Source organism: Blennius ocellaris, assembly GCF_963422515.1.
Source record: "Blennius ocellaris genome assembly, chromosome: 1".
NCBI classification, from domain to species: domain Eukaryota; kingdom Metazoa; phylum Chordata; class Actinopteri; order Blenniiformes; family Blenniidae; genus Blennius; species Blennius ocellaris.
The window spans coordinates 20,255,761-20,273,681 of record NC_137650.1 but is presented as its reverse complement, the minus strand read 5'-3'; the positions used below and the strand labels follow the sequence as shown (position 1 = coordinate 20,273,681).

The following is a 17,921-nucleotide window of genomic DNA, read 5'->3' as shown; positions in this document are numbered from 1 at the left end:
CCTGAAATCTCAGTTATGGCACAACAAAATTGCAGAATAAGCTTCACCCGAGGTTTGATTCCACATCAATAACAATAAAACACTTGTATTGTGTTCGGTTTTCCTTTTTCAGTCAGTCTCGCCGTCACACTTACATGTAGGTTATCAGACTTACAAAATAATCTTTGGACATGCTCTTCTTCATCAGTATATTATCCACAGTTCTTTCCAGCAAATATAACTTGAAGTCTCTAATCTTTCACACCTGCACAACTTTTTCTCGTTTGAAGAAGCTGATACCTTCACACTTTTTATGGCTTTTGTAACGCCAGGCTTTTAGTGAGCTTTAAAAAAAAAAAAAAACATCACTTGAGTCTCACTTGCAGTTACCTACTCCATGCATACTGAAGAAGCAGCACTTGTAGCGTGGATTCACAAGAAAGTCACTCTCGAAATAAAATACAATTATCTTTCCCTGTTGAACGAAAGGGATTATATTTTAGTGCACTCCATACTTAATGAGATGACCGCCTTATTCAATTAGATTTCCCCCCGCATGCGATTTATTGACAGCAGGCAACAGTCGATAATGTCATTTACAAAATACAGAAAAGAGACAAATTATAATGCATGTGTCTCCTTGAATAGGTTTCAATACAACTTAATCTGATTTAAGATTATTGTTCACTAAGTGAGATGCACACAAACATGTTTTTATTAAGGGCAATTAGGCTCGAGGCGATAAACGCAATGAGAAGATTAATTTATACAATTGCAAGGTGGAAAAACATACGGCTGCAATTAAAGGGCCACATTCTAACCTTCACTGTCATCTCCCAGTCAGGAAATGGAATGTTTTGAAGGATTTTCCAGTTAACATACATGGAATAGAGAATGTTTGCACGTGTGTGTTCATTTATATTTACCTTCACAGCGAGGGACAGCAGCAGACCAAACAACATTTCCTTCCTGGATAATGCAAGTGACCTGATCTGAACCCTGGAAACAACAATATGCCTTATCATGATTTGTTACACATAAATCGATCGACCATAACATTATGACAGTTGAAGTTCCTTTTATCTTGGAACTTGTTATAGGGAAAGAAATATTGAGCAGATAGTGACTTCTCTTTCAATCAAAGCTGATATGTGATAAATAACAAGAAAAGTCAAACAAGTATTTAAGGGTTATGTTGTGATAGCTAAATGACTGAGCCAGATAAAGTCTAAGAATGGTCGGGTAGCTGCAGTTTTCATCGTTCACTTCTATCAGAAGTGGTTCAGAAAAGGGAGAAAGTATAAACTGACGACAGGGTCACAACTGGCCACGGTTCATTGATGCACATGAGAAACGTAGGGCGGTCTATGTCATCCAATCCAATCCATGAGCTGCTGTAGCTCTAATGATTCTGATAGCAAATGATAGAATTACACGGTGCATCGCAGTGTGTTGCATGTGTGAAGTTACAAGGGGACTGTCATGGTGGTGGCCCATGCCCTATGAGTGGATTGAAAGTCTTTGTTCTCGGGCTCTCGGCCCGGTCTTGGGTTGGAGTGATGGTAAGAGAATGCACGCTTCAGCCTCCAAGCCGAGCATGTCCATTTGTTTGGGTAATTGCTTGCAAAAAAACATATTGTCATAATTTCTCATTGACTTTCTGGCATACTGTGCCCAAAAAGCTAAACATACTTGCATAACCTTGTTCTTATGCTTTGTCTTGTTCATTCTAGCTCATCAGCAGGTTCTAAGTCTGATTTACAGGTTAGAAGGAAGAAGGAAACGGTAAGAAGGAGAGCCTTTGTCTTTTTATGAAGATTGGAATGGAGCAAACCAAGTGTGGCAAAGATTAGAGGTAGCATATATTGTCTTGATCATTGACTTCCCTTGCTTTCTGTTATTTTAGGGTGAATCTGTAATATGGTAATGAGTAGATTTTATGGGCGAATATGTAGCTGAGTGAATTTCTAGGACTTAAAAGTAAAGTATATTAATTAATTGGTGTGGTCCAGTAGGAGGGGCAACAGGAGATGCTCCTGGAAAAGTGATGGTTGTGTTGCCAGTGTGACAAGAGCTGTCAGAGTTGAGTTCTTCAAATACCCTAAGTTTCTAAGTATGCGTCTTCATATTCTACAAGACCAAGCAAAAGTATCACTTTTGAAATAGTTGAATTCAGTTAATAAAAAACAAACTTTAAAATTAAAACAACGTGACTATTTGCCAATACCTGTGTCCTGATGAATCCTTGATCGCAGCGAAAAGCCACAGAGCTGCCGAGCTGAAACTGGTCCCCATACCTCTGACCATTGACAGGGACTCCAGGGTCATGACATTCATTCTGACCAAAAGCTGTCAAGAGAGAATAGCAGAGAACATGTTGAAGTGTAATCTAACTGAAAGAGAGCTGAATGATGTGCATCAAACAACCGAATGGACAGAAAGAAAATATAATGAAAGGATAATCAGTCACACCTTCCCAACAGACTGTTGTAAATTGTTTCCGAATACATGTGCCACATTTACTAATTTGGACGATGTCCCTGTTTTTTTGTTTTCTTTAATTCAGTAACAGGGAATTGAATCTACCTGCAAATAAAATGGAAACCTTTTTCTGTCTCACTGTCAGTGAATATGACATCTCCACTGATATGGAAATATGGGAATGGAATTTATGTGGTTTCAACCCTGTCATGTTTAGCTTATATTATCCCTATTCCAGAGATTAACCTGATGCCACCCAGAGCGCGCGCCCAGTGATTGGACACGTCTCAGGTTTATTAGCTACTGATGGTGAGAAAATGAGAACAGAGAGAAAAAAATAAAAGACTTGTAAAGAATGAGTGTGAGACGAAATTTAGATACACCAATGTGAAGAATGCAAACATACTGAGATATCTGACCATATTCACACAAACACATTCGTATATGTGCACTAACACATGTGTAAATATGTTCTAATCTACATGTAAGAGAAAAAAGCAAGGCGCATACAAAGAAAAAAAACACTACCACATGACCCATATAATAAAGAATAGAGAAAAATATTGATTGTGAATTCACAATTTACGATTGCAATTCACATTTATTCACAATGGAATTATTAATAAATGAAAAAGCATAACAAAAGAGAGAAAGATTGAGTGAAAGATGGAGGTTGAGGTGTTGAAATGTACAGATGAAAAAACAGACAACAAAAATACCTTTTGTCATAAAGTAACAAATACAAAAAAAAACCTTTCACGTAATTTTATATACATTTTCTGATAAATGACATTTGTGTTCGAGCAAATTACACTTGTAATTAGTAGTTTTGTAATGAAAAATGTAATGACATCTTTGTCCTTTTATACACTTTGTTCTCGTAGTTTAGGTGACATAAGATTATGTGAAATGTTGCTGTAGTCTTCAGCTATTACAAACAAAGTGACACAAAAAACACAAGTATTCATTGATGTACTCTTCATAATGTAATTATACTTGTGAAAAACACAGGAAAAACATACTTGTCTTTTTGTGAACATTAAATTAGCAAATACATCAATTTATTGTTGGTCATTGTAAAAATTAGACTCAAATGTATTTTGAATCCAGCGTCAAACTACACAGTGGTAATATCACTGAAATATTGGAAGAGGTATCCAAAAATCTGTTAATCTAATTAATCAGTGCGAATCTCATGATTAAAAGCAAAGCTCTGTCAATCAGACGGGAATCAATAACCCTATTGTTAGCACGTGTAGATCAAACTGCATTCATTAGGGGGAGTCACTATTCAGAAATACAAAAGATTATTGAACCTAATAAATTATTACAAAAACACAACATCATCAAAAAATCTAACATTTGTGATAGTGACAACCTCGGATGTAGAAAAGACTTCAGACAAGGTGAAATGTCCCTTTATCTTGACCTTGGTGAGTCATTATGGAATCCAACAATATTTTGCAACCAGGATTAAAACACTCTCTGTCTGACCCACTGCATGTGTCATTACTATTGGGCACATTTCACAACCATTCAAATAACATACATGCAACGATGCCCACTATCTCCACTATTATTTTCTCTTTTTAGTGAACTGGTGGCAGCTTCCATCAGAAAATATAACACCATCACTGGAATTCAAACAGGCTTACCATCACAGGATAAGATTATCTGCATACAATATTTGACTCTATATTACAAACCACTCAAAGTCACTCGCAGTAGTTCATAATTTGTTACCAGGTACAACAGTGTGTCTGGGTACTCCATCATTTGGGATTAAGTCCTTGATCATGCTTATAACGTAACTGTAGCACGCTGAAGTTGGAAACTTATAGGCAGGTAAACCCATTAAAATATATTGGAATTCCTATTTCCCCAAATTTGAATGAACTCTTCAAACGTAACGAAAGGCTCCTATTAGAATAGATCAAAGATAACTTCAATAGTTAATCCTCCCAACCTCCTCCCAACAGTTAATCCTTCCCAACAACTGCAGGACAAGGTGATTCTTCATCAGTACATCTGCCTCAACATTTGAAACCTTTTGTATTACGAGCATTGATCACTGCCAAAAAAAGACTAACTACTAACTCTGAATACTATAAAGAAACCTGGTCATCATTGGCACAATACCTAAAACAGTAAAATCTCTTGATATCCACATAACTCCTGCAAGTCATCAAAGTTAACTGCGTGTCTATTTTGCAACTTTGGTTCCTTTGTCTGTGCCTCTATCGTCACTGTTGCTCACTAAATAAATAAAAAAATTATATAAATAAATAAACAAACAAACAAACAAATAAAACAAATATGATCAGTGGTTCTCTGAGAACTCTGAGATGGAAATGTGAAACTGAGGTGTTATGAAGACAGAAAAAAAATTAAAACAACGCATTTACGGCGGAAAATTATGAGCTTCATTAGACTGATTCTTTTTTGGTCGTCAATGCACTACACTTACATTTGAGCTGCAGAGTCTTGTTGTGACAAAATTCATTCATAATTGAGTTTCTCCCATCATTCATAGAAACAAATAACATGCCCACAGTAGCACTTATATATATAGAAATAATATTAATAAATACATTAAAATGTCAGAAATTATGGAAACAGCACAGATATTCTGGGATTTCTTTAACATCAACATGTAAAGGTTCCTCCATGAAAAATTCTCGTTCAAGTAGTTTTCAGCGTTGGCACAATGTAAACACTGCTTTTTTTTTTTTTTTTTTTTAAATGGCGGTACCAAATTTAAATTCTTTAGAAAAGTGTGACCTCTGGATTACATTTGTTTTCAAATGGTGATTGTCATCTTTTCATTGTTTGAGATTACAGTCTGAAAAAGAAATGTTTGTGTTGGAGATTGGATTGGAGATTTTTCTTTTCTTTATGTTTATACATGCTGTGCTGACAAATAGGTCAAATAAATTCATATATTTAGTCTTTTCATTTGTCAAATGTCACCCCTTAAAAAGAGCTGAAGACAAGGTCATTTGGGAGGCAGTGTGTGAAATGGTGTAAAAGAGCATGGTAATCACAGTGAATGAATCAGACTCAGTCATGCAGAACTTGTTCAGCTCTGAGCAGTTAAATATACCTTCTGTAAAAGTCATGTTTAAACAGTGTAATGAGACAGGTTAAACTAGGTAAAACTTGAGCAAGAAATGTAAGCATGTGATTAGTTGAGTGTAACTTGTAAAATACCGGCCGGGTAATATTAATTGATCATTTTGGACGTGACCTCTAGTTGATACGAGTATTACTTCAAATTGTAGTTCAGAGGCGACCTATCAGTTTGAGTCTGCTGTTCAACCTAGTATGTTGGAAGCAGGTCTGCAAGATGGAGTAAAGATGCAACTGTATGTTGAGAATGTATTGGATCACAAATAACCAATGTTTGTTTTCATATATGAGAGCAATGCCATATTTAGCAAGAAGCCCTCGCATTTACAACCATAATTTTTGGACTGTTAAACAATTTTCTGCAATCAAAACTCCACCGTGGATGCAATGAAAGTATCTGAAATGTAATGTCACAGTCACACTGACATCTGAATTGATAACTGCAGGATAAAACAAATTACACTATTACACAACAGAATGGTTACATTTATAAATGGAAGATATCAGTTTTGGGGATCTAAGTGAATCTAGAATAACAAAAACATTTGAATTCTTGGTGAAAAGACAACATTAGAAACATATTGATTATACCATGTATTTCTTCTAGTCGAGATGAATGTAATATCACCAAACATAGGATAGCGTGTGAGCTGAAATCATTATGAATATAATGCAAAAACATATTGTTCAACTGCATTTTCAGCTAAGCAACATTAACAGCTGATGAATCAATCTGTCAGGCAGATGTGAGAATGTAGATGCAGAGATACATACTGGTATAGCTGATATTGAAGCCTTTCCCAGTATTTGAATGATCAGACTGAAACTCCAGTCTCATGATGTGTCCGTTGGAAGCAATCTGTGCTGGCACATCTTTTCCAGAGAAAGTCCCAAATGTAGTTGGTTCAGACAGACCTGAAAGAAGAGAACATTTAAGCCATATTTCATAGTGAATCTTCATGATGCAATTTCAATAATGTAACAATACTTATGCGGCTGTGAAGAGCTTATGAAAAGAAGAGAAAAAAACACCACCAGACAAGTTCACTTTTTGGAATAAAAGTTGAAAAAACCTAGAGTGCCATATTTTCTTTTCAAATATTTATGAGGCAAATCACAATTTGTTTGTCAAGCTTCACTTTAAGGGAGCTGCTGGGTGGCAGAGTGGCTGAGACACTACGTGGACACGTTCTCCCTCAAGACGCGAGTTCAACGCCTCAACTTCTGCGGATTTCTCCATGGATATATTGAAGGGCAATTTTCTTATTGAAGAGTGTTGCTTCTGAAACATGGTCAAATGCTCAGTAATATTGCATAGTGACTGTAGAATTATATTTTAAGGAGGTTTTCATCTGACATTTAAACTTTGGTTGCAATGCCTATGTAATCTGGAAAGCCAGAAATGACCAATAATAACAGGAAAAAGGCAAACTGTACCAGACAATTTTCTAAACTGTATATTTTAAGCTCAGTGTGGACACACACAAAAAAGAAGTATTTCAGTTGTTTTAACAAACTCTGGTCAGTTAATGTACAGTTATTTCAGAAACGATGTCATTACTGTAAGTTATTCAGATTTTGTTTTTCTGATATAGATATATCTCACTGCATTTTTAATTCAAAGGGTGAGACATACACTCTGTGACATCTGCACAGAGCTGCATTCGACGTCCTTCAGCTTTTTTTAACAGCTTCAAAATTATTCAGCAATGACTCAGCAACTGACCTGCCGGATTCTGATATTAAAGAAAACCAGACAGATATTAGAGCCTCATGCCTGCCAAAGATTCAGCGTAGATATTCTTTTTTTTTTTACAAATGCTACATTTTAGTGAATCCTAAAGACACTCATATCGGGTGATCATGATCTCCAGGTCAGCAATGTTACTTCACCTGAACGTGTCTTGAATCATCCATTCCTGGACAATTCGGCCACCACAGGAGGGAGCATTATCTTGGTCAAAGTACCCATCATCCCCTCAGGGATACATGATTGCAATGGACAGCTGAACCTTGCTGCTACACTAAGGTATGCTCTGGTATCGCTCTCCAGCCATTAAAGGACCTACTGTATACCAACTGAATGGCACTGAACCCCCCCCCACTGGCCTGTGCAGCTGTAACCATGCATCATCTCAGTTCATCCACAGACATTTGTGTCACAGCATCGAATCCTTTACCGCAACGAATGGTTATACACTTTCATTTGGCAGAATACACTCTGCTCTTGAGGGTGCTCCCCAGTGATCCAACCAGCAGCAACAGATTCAGTTGGGAGCACAATAAAATCCTGAAGGGCTGCACAGAGTAAAACCCAGCAGGCCCATATCAGTGAGATATTGAGTGTACACAATGTACAAGGAAAGAGATGCTATCTCCAAGTATGGTAATAGGATGCCAGAGCAGGAAGAAGCTGAAGTGGTTGATGGGGAAACCAGACAACACAGACAGTTACCAGCGGTTCATAGCAGGAATTAACACATGAAGCACTGGCAACCGTACCATCCAGTGATATGAGGTGAGAAGACTTATGTTGATTGAATGCAACTAGAAATGTGTATCTTGTCAAGATCTACTGTTGGTTTACACAGTTTGAAGTCCATGCCACAACAAACACTATGTAGTCAAATGCCTACTAAGGGTTCTGCCCAACTGTCTTTGCCTTTAATATTCACACCTGCAGTTAAACAAGGGAGCAAGAAAAAACGAGCACTGGTGATTGTTAATTATGCCCTCTGCCATCCAACGTCTCCCACTTTCCTCGAGTAAGAACCATCTCCCACATCGCAAGTGGTTTGATGTATTGTGTTCTCTGGCCTCATTTACCCCCTGCTTACATACAGAACAAGAAGGCCGTTGCTCGGCTAATCCCCCGCCGGAGGGCTTTATATTTTCTCACAAAGCCAGCTCTAAGGCAGCACACTTGGTACACTAGAGGGTGTTCCATGGGTCCTAGTAGATAATTATGTAGAATCTGAAAGGTGTTCTTCATAAGCTATGTCAAAATACGTCTCCAGAGCCCAAAAGGTGTTTTTATGCACTTAGTGACCCTGTGACCTGATATGCAAATTAGGTCATGGTCACCATGGTGCCCCTTCTCCCCAGGTGGAGTGTCCATGTGTGAAGTTTGGTGACTGTGGGCCCAGGAACTGCTGAGAAATGAGGAGAAATGTTTATATGAAAATACATGTATTTTTTACGGAGCCCCTCTGGTGACATTGGTGAAAAAAAAATTATTGCTTAATCGCGTGGCCACGCGTTATTAAGGCGTGGGAACGAGATAAATAAGTCGTGGCCACGCGTTATTAAGGCGTGGGAACGAGATAAATTAGTCGTGGCCACGCGTTATTAAACTGCCGACAAGTGAGCCGGCACTCAATTTGAACTGCGCTTTTATTAACGCCTTTACGGTAAAACACAGGTCAGCGTACGGCCGCAATGCTGACAGAAAGACAGATGGTCTGATTTCAAAATGCAATAAAACGGAATCCTTCATAGGTTTACACCCAATTTCACTTCAGCGCAATACTAGGCATACTCCTTTGTTACTACAAGAAATATGAAAGAATATTACTATAGAAATTTGGAGAAAAGTACTCTTAAACTTGGATGTGTTGATCGAAAATGATGGTCTCATCTATTTTCAAACTGCAATAAAATGGAATCCTTAATAGGTTTATGCCTGATTTCACTTCAGACAGTACTAGACACACTCCTTTACTACTACAAGCAGCATCAAAGAATATCACTGTAGGAATTTGGAGAAAAGTACTTTTAAAATTGGAACAAATTAATGAAGGCAAGACCATTATTTTTGACCAACAGATCCAAGTTTGACATTACTTTTCTCCAAATCTCTACAGTAATATTCTTTGATCTTACTGGTACTGGTAAAGGACTATATCTAGTATTGCACTGAAGTGAAATCAGGCATAAACCTATGAAGAATCTTTTTTAATTGGAATTTGAAAACAGGTGTGAGAAATCCTTATTTTCGTTAATTTGCTCCAAGTTTAAGAGTACTTTTCTCCAAATTCCTACAGTAATATTCTTTCATATTTCTTGTAGTAACAAAGGAGTATGCCTAGTATTGCACTGAAGTGAAATTGGGTGTAAATCTATGAAGGATTCCGTTTTGGCGCAGGTAAAATTGAGTGCCAGCTCACTTGGCGGCAGTTTAATAACTCGTGGCCATGACTTATCAAGCAATAATTTTTTTTTCCACCAATGTCACCAGAGGGGCTCCGTAATTTTGCAACCATGACGAGCAAACTTCAGACCCTGCCAATCTTCAAGGTCAAGGTCAAGGTCAGGTCACTTGGTATGCTGGAGGGTGTCCCCAGAGTACTAGTAGGTGTGTATAAAATTTCAGAGCCCTAGCTCAAAAACCTAGGCCTCCAGAGCCCAAAATATGTTTTTAAGCACTTTGTGACCCTGTGACCTAATTAATATGCAAATTAGGTCAAGGTCACCATAGTATCCCTTCCCCCTCTGAGATGTATCCACATGTGAAGTTTGGTCACTGTGGGCCCAGGGGTTGCCGAGATGTAGGTAGAAACGTTCGAACGGACGGACGTACGGACGTACGGAGACTGTTTCAAGATCCCCCTTCGGGGCCTATCGGCTACGGCGGGGGATAAAAAGGCTGCAAAGATATACAGTATATACCACTACCCACTAGGAGCCGAAGTTCCTTAATAAAAAAAACCAAAAATATAACTATGTGACTACTGAAATGACGTGGCTTCTAGATTGAGGATACATTTGTGACATGTAGCAAACCAGAGAAAAGTTTTTTGTTAATGATTCTCACACTCACACCTATCAAAACACTAATCATGCTGGGAAGTCAATGTTGTTTGTTCCCTTACATAAACTCCAACTTTTCCATCAGACATCTCTCTGTTTTGAAATGTAAAGGCTAACTCTCCTCTTAACCATTTATATCTGTGATCCCACTTATTGAGCCCCAGGCACAGGCTCAACTTCAGAGATCAAAAAAGCACGTTTATCTGGATGATGCAAACCGTTAGTCCCAGGCAGTTGTGGAGATCGCCAATGCAATATCAAGGACGATGTCAGGATGAATCAGATGGCCGACTCCAGAATGTCTGGCTCACCCAGAGATTTGCTGGTTTTCTACAATAATCTTAAGCAAACATCTCACCAATGATAATTCAAACTAGTTTTCAGAAAGCGTTTGTACAGAATCGCTTCAGTGAACATGACTGTGCTGCCAGGGGTGCCGTGCTCCAAGACCACAGAGGAGATACGGCCAGCAGCATCAGGCTGCTGCACTCTCCCTGCCTCCACACTCCACTACCATCAACCAGCAGAATAAGAAGAAAATACCTGCAAAACTCTTGGGTTGGAAAAAGTGCATATATAAATATATCATCATAAACATAATCTACTGTGCAGCTGACTAAGCACGCCTCTTTGTCAAACCACTTTTCAGACACTTCACATTTTTTGAATGACAGGAAGAATATGTAATATTAATTTTCAGAGACTTGTATTGGCCATAAATAGGTAAATACAGCAGTGTAGTTAAGGGAATCTGAGTCTCAGTGTGTGCATTTTCATTTGATTGTGCTTCATAAAGACAGAATTATGTGGAACTTTTGGTATGAATATTGTACACTGTTTGATAAATGAAGCTTATGGTTCACTGATTCCATTTTAGAGTACCAGTAGTAAAAATTTACTGTGGCGTCGGGAATGGAATTCCCTCTCTGACATCTATTATTATGCTTTTTCCCCACACATATTCTCAAAACTATTTAATTCCAGTTTGGTAATTCATTTGCATATAAAGCTAAAAAGATATCATTTGGGGAGGTCATTGTGTATTTTCAGTTATTTTGCAGTATAGTTATATTGAATTTCCATTGTTTCATTTTCTTTCAGTTACTGTCAAGATGTTTACAATCGTAAATCAAATGCACTAGAATGTGTTTGAGTTTATGTTATTGCCGACTACACAGTTTTTGAGGTTAAGCAACTTCTTGACACAACTTTACATTCAGAACCAATACGAGTTGACAATCCAACAAGAAGCGGCACAGAGGAAAAAAACAACACTTCACTGATGAAATACACTGTATCTGAAATTAGCTCCCACAGAAAGTTTTCTCTTTATTCCCTCCTTGACTTGGAGCTTTGTATCCCATGCACTTAGACTCAATTATGTTACACAGTGACTGAGCTGCAAAGTGTCAGTCTCTTTGTTCTCTAGCAACCCAAAAGCTCTTTCACTTACTCATTATTGTACTGATAGGCAAGAGACCATGAGTGGAAAGAGAACCAAGGCGACAATAGCTGAAAGACTGACAAGATCTTACGTTGACTTCTTATCTAAAAGAAGAAATTTAGAGAAAAGCCTTTTGTAACAATCTGTCACATTTTTTTCTGTATCAGATGACAACAATGGTTGTCTGATTATATTAACCCTTTTTATATTGTTCAGAGCACACCTTGGAATTTAGTATTTTTTTAGGCTGGATTTCATGGAGCTCATACCTGGCTAAAAGATATTTAAGGATTATTTCTATGGTTTCTTCATTCTTTTTTTCTCTCCATTTTCTACAATGTATTATTCAGGATTACAAAAGAAGACAAAGTCATATGTGTCGAGGTCATGTAAAACCCTTCGAGAATGGAAATTACATTATTTTTTTCAACAGAGGAGCAGACAGTGAGTAAATTTATTGTCCATGTATTTGCACGTCGCACATGAAATATATTTTAATAGGCGGATGGCTAATCACAAAGAAATGGAATCATTACCTGACGCACATTATTACTGATTACTGAAAATTATAAATTGCTGTCTCTGTTAATCATCAACTCATTCAAAATGCAATTGCCCTGCAATTGTCCCTAAAAAAAAAAAAAAAAAAAAAAAAAGGACAGGTTTAGCACCAGTCAGATAATTCAGTCAGTTCAATGACCAGAAAATGAAACCAAGGTTTTAGGATTTTACAGGATCTAGTTCAAATCAATGGCATCTATTACAATTGTAACAGCAATCTATTTACCCTGTGTTTTACAGGAAGTGGAGAAGAGTGTGGGTGTTAAAAAGATAAGAAACATTATGACTATTGAAATCCAGTTCACCAGTCACCATTAAGTGACTGATTCCAATCTGCAATACTCTTCACCTCCGACTTGTGCAGATTTAACTCACAAGATGTGAAAATACAGGCTTCTGGAAATCATTTTACCTTTTCAGCTGTACATACAGGCTGATTCCTCTATCAGCATTTAAGTACATGAGCATCATTGGGCATTTTATTTTCAAAATGATGACAAATTAAAATGCTGGTATGACTTGTACACAAACAGAAAAACATTTTAATTACCTTCATCTTTAACCACCAACCAGTCAAACTGTGGCTCCAGGTCGAAGTCAGAAAAGAGCAGATGAATCCGGCTTCCTGGTTCTGAGATAATCAGCCAGATACAGTTCAAGTTGTTGCCATACTCCTCTGGGTAGTTCGGCGATAATACAGTCCCAGATGGAGCAGTGAAGTTGAAGAAACATGAGACTAGATAGGAAATGAAACAGCATGAAGGACATTGCAGAAAAGTGTTAATTCGACGAGTCGCTAAACAGGTTCATACCAATTTAAAAACAACAAGAAAGAAAGAAAATATAGATCTCCTGCTTGAAGATTTGTGCACTCACAGATGCAACTGGGTTTATTGCCAGACCACTGGTTGTTGTGCTGGCATGTGATTGTTCTTTCACCCACAAGTTCAAAGGCCGACTGGCAAAAGAAGGTCAACACATCACCATGCTGAAAGCGATCACCGCTACGACGACCGAATGTCGGCACACCAGGATCACCGCAGCCTCCTCGCTCGATCTCTGTAGCAAACACAGACACACAGAATCATGTTTCCATGCTGATAATGAATGCCAGTGTGTAGCATGTTGACATTTACATATCAGTTTGTGTGCCTAAATTGGGGTTAACTGATAACAACAAGCACACACTGATATTTAGATTGCTTTGGTCTCACGTTCACATGTTTTACTCAAACCCACAAGTACAAGAGGGCAAAGTACCATACTGTACTCCAAGCTATTTCCAAAAGGCAGCAAGAGATTTGGGAAATTTTAAAACTAGTCTAGAACATTTCCAAAAATTTGCAGTGTGGCGATGTTAAACAATCTGTGCGATACTCCTTGTATCGTTTCCTTCGTCACAGCAAACTACCATCCAGTTAATTGCAGTGCAATTCAGCTTTAATTGTGAAAGGCAAAACAAAAAAATGAAGGCACTTAAGTAGATGCAAACACACACACACACACACACACACACACACACACACACACACACACACACACACACACACACACACACACACACACACACACACACACACACACACACACACACACACACACACACACACACACCACACACTCAGCACAAATATCAATTGTGCTGCACATTCTGCTGTTATACAACCAGCAGGAGGTGATAATTGAATAAAGTAAGAATCATATAGGTGACATTGTTGAAAAGTATGACTTCCAGCACTCATACACATTTTCAGACACATAAAGTGTGTTGTTTCTTTCCTTTGTTTGGTAGATTTGCTTCTTTCATTTGTTTCTATTAGCCCTCCTTTCCAACACACAGTGTCACTCGCCTCGACAGTGCTACTGTTTTCTGCTCCCACTCTCAGAAATCTCCGTGCAACTGTGCCTTATTGGCATGAGTGTCACATTAGCTGTGGTGCTGACCTGGCTTGCAATATCACTCTATTAATTTGTGACTCATTTTTAATACTTCCGTCTCGTAATGGCTCGTAGTGCTTTGCTTTTTTAATCCAATGTTCTTCCCTCGCTCACCGATTGTCAAATCTGACATTCCACCAGACGTCTATCATCTCCGAACACATGCTCCACCATGCCCCTGGATTCGCTTTGGGCAAACACATCTCAAGGTGAGTCGTGTGTGTGTGTGTGTGTGTGTGTGTGTGTGTGTGCTACACTCTTCCTATTTGTTGGGATGTAAGTACACCCACAAGAGCAGAATGCTCAAAGAAGCAGCAGCAGGGATGTGTGTGCGGCCCACAGCTTTCTGTCACACAGTTGACAAGTGTCAGGATGGATATCAGCGATCTTGAGCCGCTGGTAAGTCTGTCATTATGGTGGTAACTGCCTGTCTCACTTGTTCCGTTGTCTTCCTTTTTTTTTTTTTTTTTTAGTTCTTTCTGTTTTTCCTGCTCAGTCATTCCCCCCCTTTCAATTCTTTTCAAGTTTAATGAGTTTTACTGAAGCTTCGTGCAGAGATTTACAGCTCAATATAACATTTTATGCCTCTATTTCCTTTTTCCTTTCCAACAGTCACACACAAAACAAGTAATCTACATAATTGAGAAAAGGAAATAAAACAAGAAAATATATCCATGAAAGATAAACGCATTCAGATCTGATGAAGTAAGAGCAAATAAATAAGAAAACGCACATCAATATTTTATAGATATTTCTTAAAAGTTTTATGAGGGTATCAATAGATTCAAGTTGCATTTTATTCAGTGCCAGTATATTGTGGAAATCCAATTGCAGAGAAAACCGATTGATGTAGGAAATTACCAACATTAAACATTTTAGACTTCAGTTTGTCTAATGGATCGCTCATAATTTGTGAAGAAAACTAATTGTAGAAAACACCCTAGGGGGCAGACTGTATGTCTTGCTCTTCATTATGATGCACAATATTTCTACTGTATCGATATGTTTACATTTTCAATTGTGATACAGTTATGTTGCGATACTCAGTGTAATTACAACATTGTTCTCTGTTCTAATTTGTGCCTTACCTCCTAATAAAAATGTTAACCAAAAAAAAAAAAAAAAAAAGAAAACTAATTGTTTGTTAAACTCTGTGAATGAACTGTTGAGCAGAAATTGAAGTGTTGTTAACCGTGTAGCTTTCCAGAGTAGGAGGGGGATTCAATGTATCACCTGGAGTGTGCAACTTGTAAACTAAAATAAATATTTTTGACAAACCTATGGAAATGCAACAGAGATGTATCATTCTCTTGTGGACATTAATCCTATAAACCAAACACCTGACGTAAATGTATAGTTCTTTGATGAGATTAAAACCTTTAACACATCATGTACACCCTCCATCTTTAGAGAGAGACGTTTGCCATCAGCCTGCAAACCTGGGAGCTGTGTTTCACTGCACACTTCTATTAACATAATGCCTGGTGTGTACTGATGATCTCATCTCTCTCTCTCTCTCTCTCTTTCAAGAATGCACACAGAAAAAAACAAAACAAAACACTGAGCTGCAGCAATTGACAAGTGCAATGTGGTGTTATGCGAAGACAAATCGAGGACATATTTATGCACACATGTTGAGTGTTCCTTCAGGGCTGAGAACTCGAGAGCGAGGGGGGAGAACCGATCCGAGTGCATAACACGGTGACATTATAGCATTTGACAGCATCACATATATTCACACAAGGACACATGGCAAACATACCACAGGCAGTTTAGCTGTCCTGAAGGCAAGCAACTACAATATCTTCTGGAGGTCATCAAGTGCTATTTGTTTGTTTGTTTCTGGTCTTTCTCAGTTTCAGTTTGTCACATAGATCATTGCCCCTGGAATGTATAATCTTAGGTTGGACACTTTAAGCAGTTACACCCACTGGAGCCAAGTGGTCGTGACAGCCAAAAATGTCTTGTTGACAAGATACAAACTTAAATCGTTACATCAACATGAGTCCTACCTTCATGCTCATGTTAAGTGAAACAAACCCTGCAACACAGTGCTAAATGTCTCCCATCAGGATCACAAACATTGAGTTTCTGTAACTACTCTCTTGGACAGTGACCCCAGACATTCAGCAAAACCATCGTATCAAACACAGCTGAGCAGAAACAAGTGCCTGACCTTCACTCTATGTCCCTCCTCTGCCTCTCTCAGTGCCTCTAAAAGTGTTTATTTCTTCTCACTCAATTGTTTTTCATTCCGTCTCTCTCCGTCCCGTCATGTCAATATTTGTGATGTCCATTTTAGTCTGCCACTATATTTATCAAATTACCTTGCTCTCTCTCCCTCACTGACTCAGTCTGTGTCTCAAGTGAATATAATTTAGTTCAGTTTCATTTAGTCACAGACTTGCATTGACATGTTTGAATAAAAAAAGTAAACAATAATATAATTGGTATAGATGGCTTGGTCCAGAGGACCTTTATTTGTCCTGAGGTGTGAATCTGTGTGTGTGGACTCAAAAGATCCAATGACCAGTCTGAGGTACCTCCTTGCTGGAAAAGAACTCCAAATATTCAGGGAAATTATAACAGTATAAGAAGACTGACAGTCAGGGTTATACTAATTATCCCAAATGTAGAGGAAGTCATGATTCTTGTTTTTGACTAATATACAAAATTATGAAGCTAAGGATACATCTGTATTCACTTTATTGGGGGCAACACATTATAACTGGTGTCACATTCTAGACTACTGAGAATAACACTGTTATTCTTAGCAGTAATGGACTAGTAGCCGATTACTGTTATAAAGTCAATAACAATGCTAAGACCACTCAAATTTGGACAATGTGACGATGTACTTGCAGCCACTAAACGAACATTATAAGTTATCATTGTAAGATTGTTTTGATTCTGTCTATGCATTGGTACAATGATACATTATTGCATGGTTGATGTTTTGTTGCTGCTTCTTGTCTTCTTCATTTGTTAATAAATCTGATTCATGACAAGTTGTGCATGACTACTGAACATTGAATTCCTCTCACGGTTGCATTTGCTGTTGAAGATACTTAATTTTGCTTAAGAAAGAACTCAAACAGACCAAAATAAGAAGGGGACACCAACATTTAACCTGACAAACACATGAAATCCAAATATCCTAACAAAAAAAATCATAAATAAGACAAGTGATTTTTTTGAATGGCAAAGCTTTTGTTTTAACTTAACTAGCGAGAGAGAGAGAGAGAGAGAGAGAGAGAGAGAGAGAGAGAGAGAGAGAGAGAGAGAGAGAGAGAGAGAGAGAGAGAGAGAGAGAGAGAGAGAGAGATCAATGAAATAAATGCTGGTGTTGTTACAGTTGCAATCATATTAAAATGAGACCATACCTTCATATATTGCCTTGAACCCCGCAGAGCCGATTGTATCATCTGACTGCAGGTGGAGCCACATCTGATTAGACAAACTGACGATAAGGTCCGGGACGCTGGAGCCAGTGAGACTGCACACACAAACATGGCAGCAAATGAACGGTATTTGTATTCATTATGTGTGTTTTATTCTTAAAATTGAAAAGTGACTTAAG

General features: G+C 38.1%; 1 protein-coding gene across 1 annotated transcript in view; it reads right to left on the bottom strand.

Moving 5' to 3' along the window:
• Nucleotides 1-17,921, bottom strand: part of LOC308139985 (CUB and sushi domain-containing protein 1-like) — a gene marked incomplete at both ends in the record, with an annotated part of 391,623 nt that overhangs the window by 125,154 nt on the left and 248,548 nt on the right. Inside the window, 6 exons of the mRNA XM_080509617.1 lie at nt 906-978; nt 2,207-2,328; nt 6,364-6,504; nt 12,954-13,139; nt 13,280-13,462; nt 17,725-17,837. Coding sequence (XP_080365743.1) covers nt 906-978; nt 2,207-2,328; nt 6,364-6,504; nt 12,954-13,139; nt 13,280-13,462; nt 17,725-17,837 — 818 coding nt within the window. The remainder of the gene's footprint in view (nt 1-905; nt 979-2,206; nt 2,329-6,363; nt 6,505-12,953; nt 13,140-13,279; nt 13,463-17,724; nt 17,838-17,921) is intronic.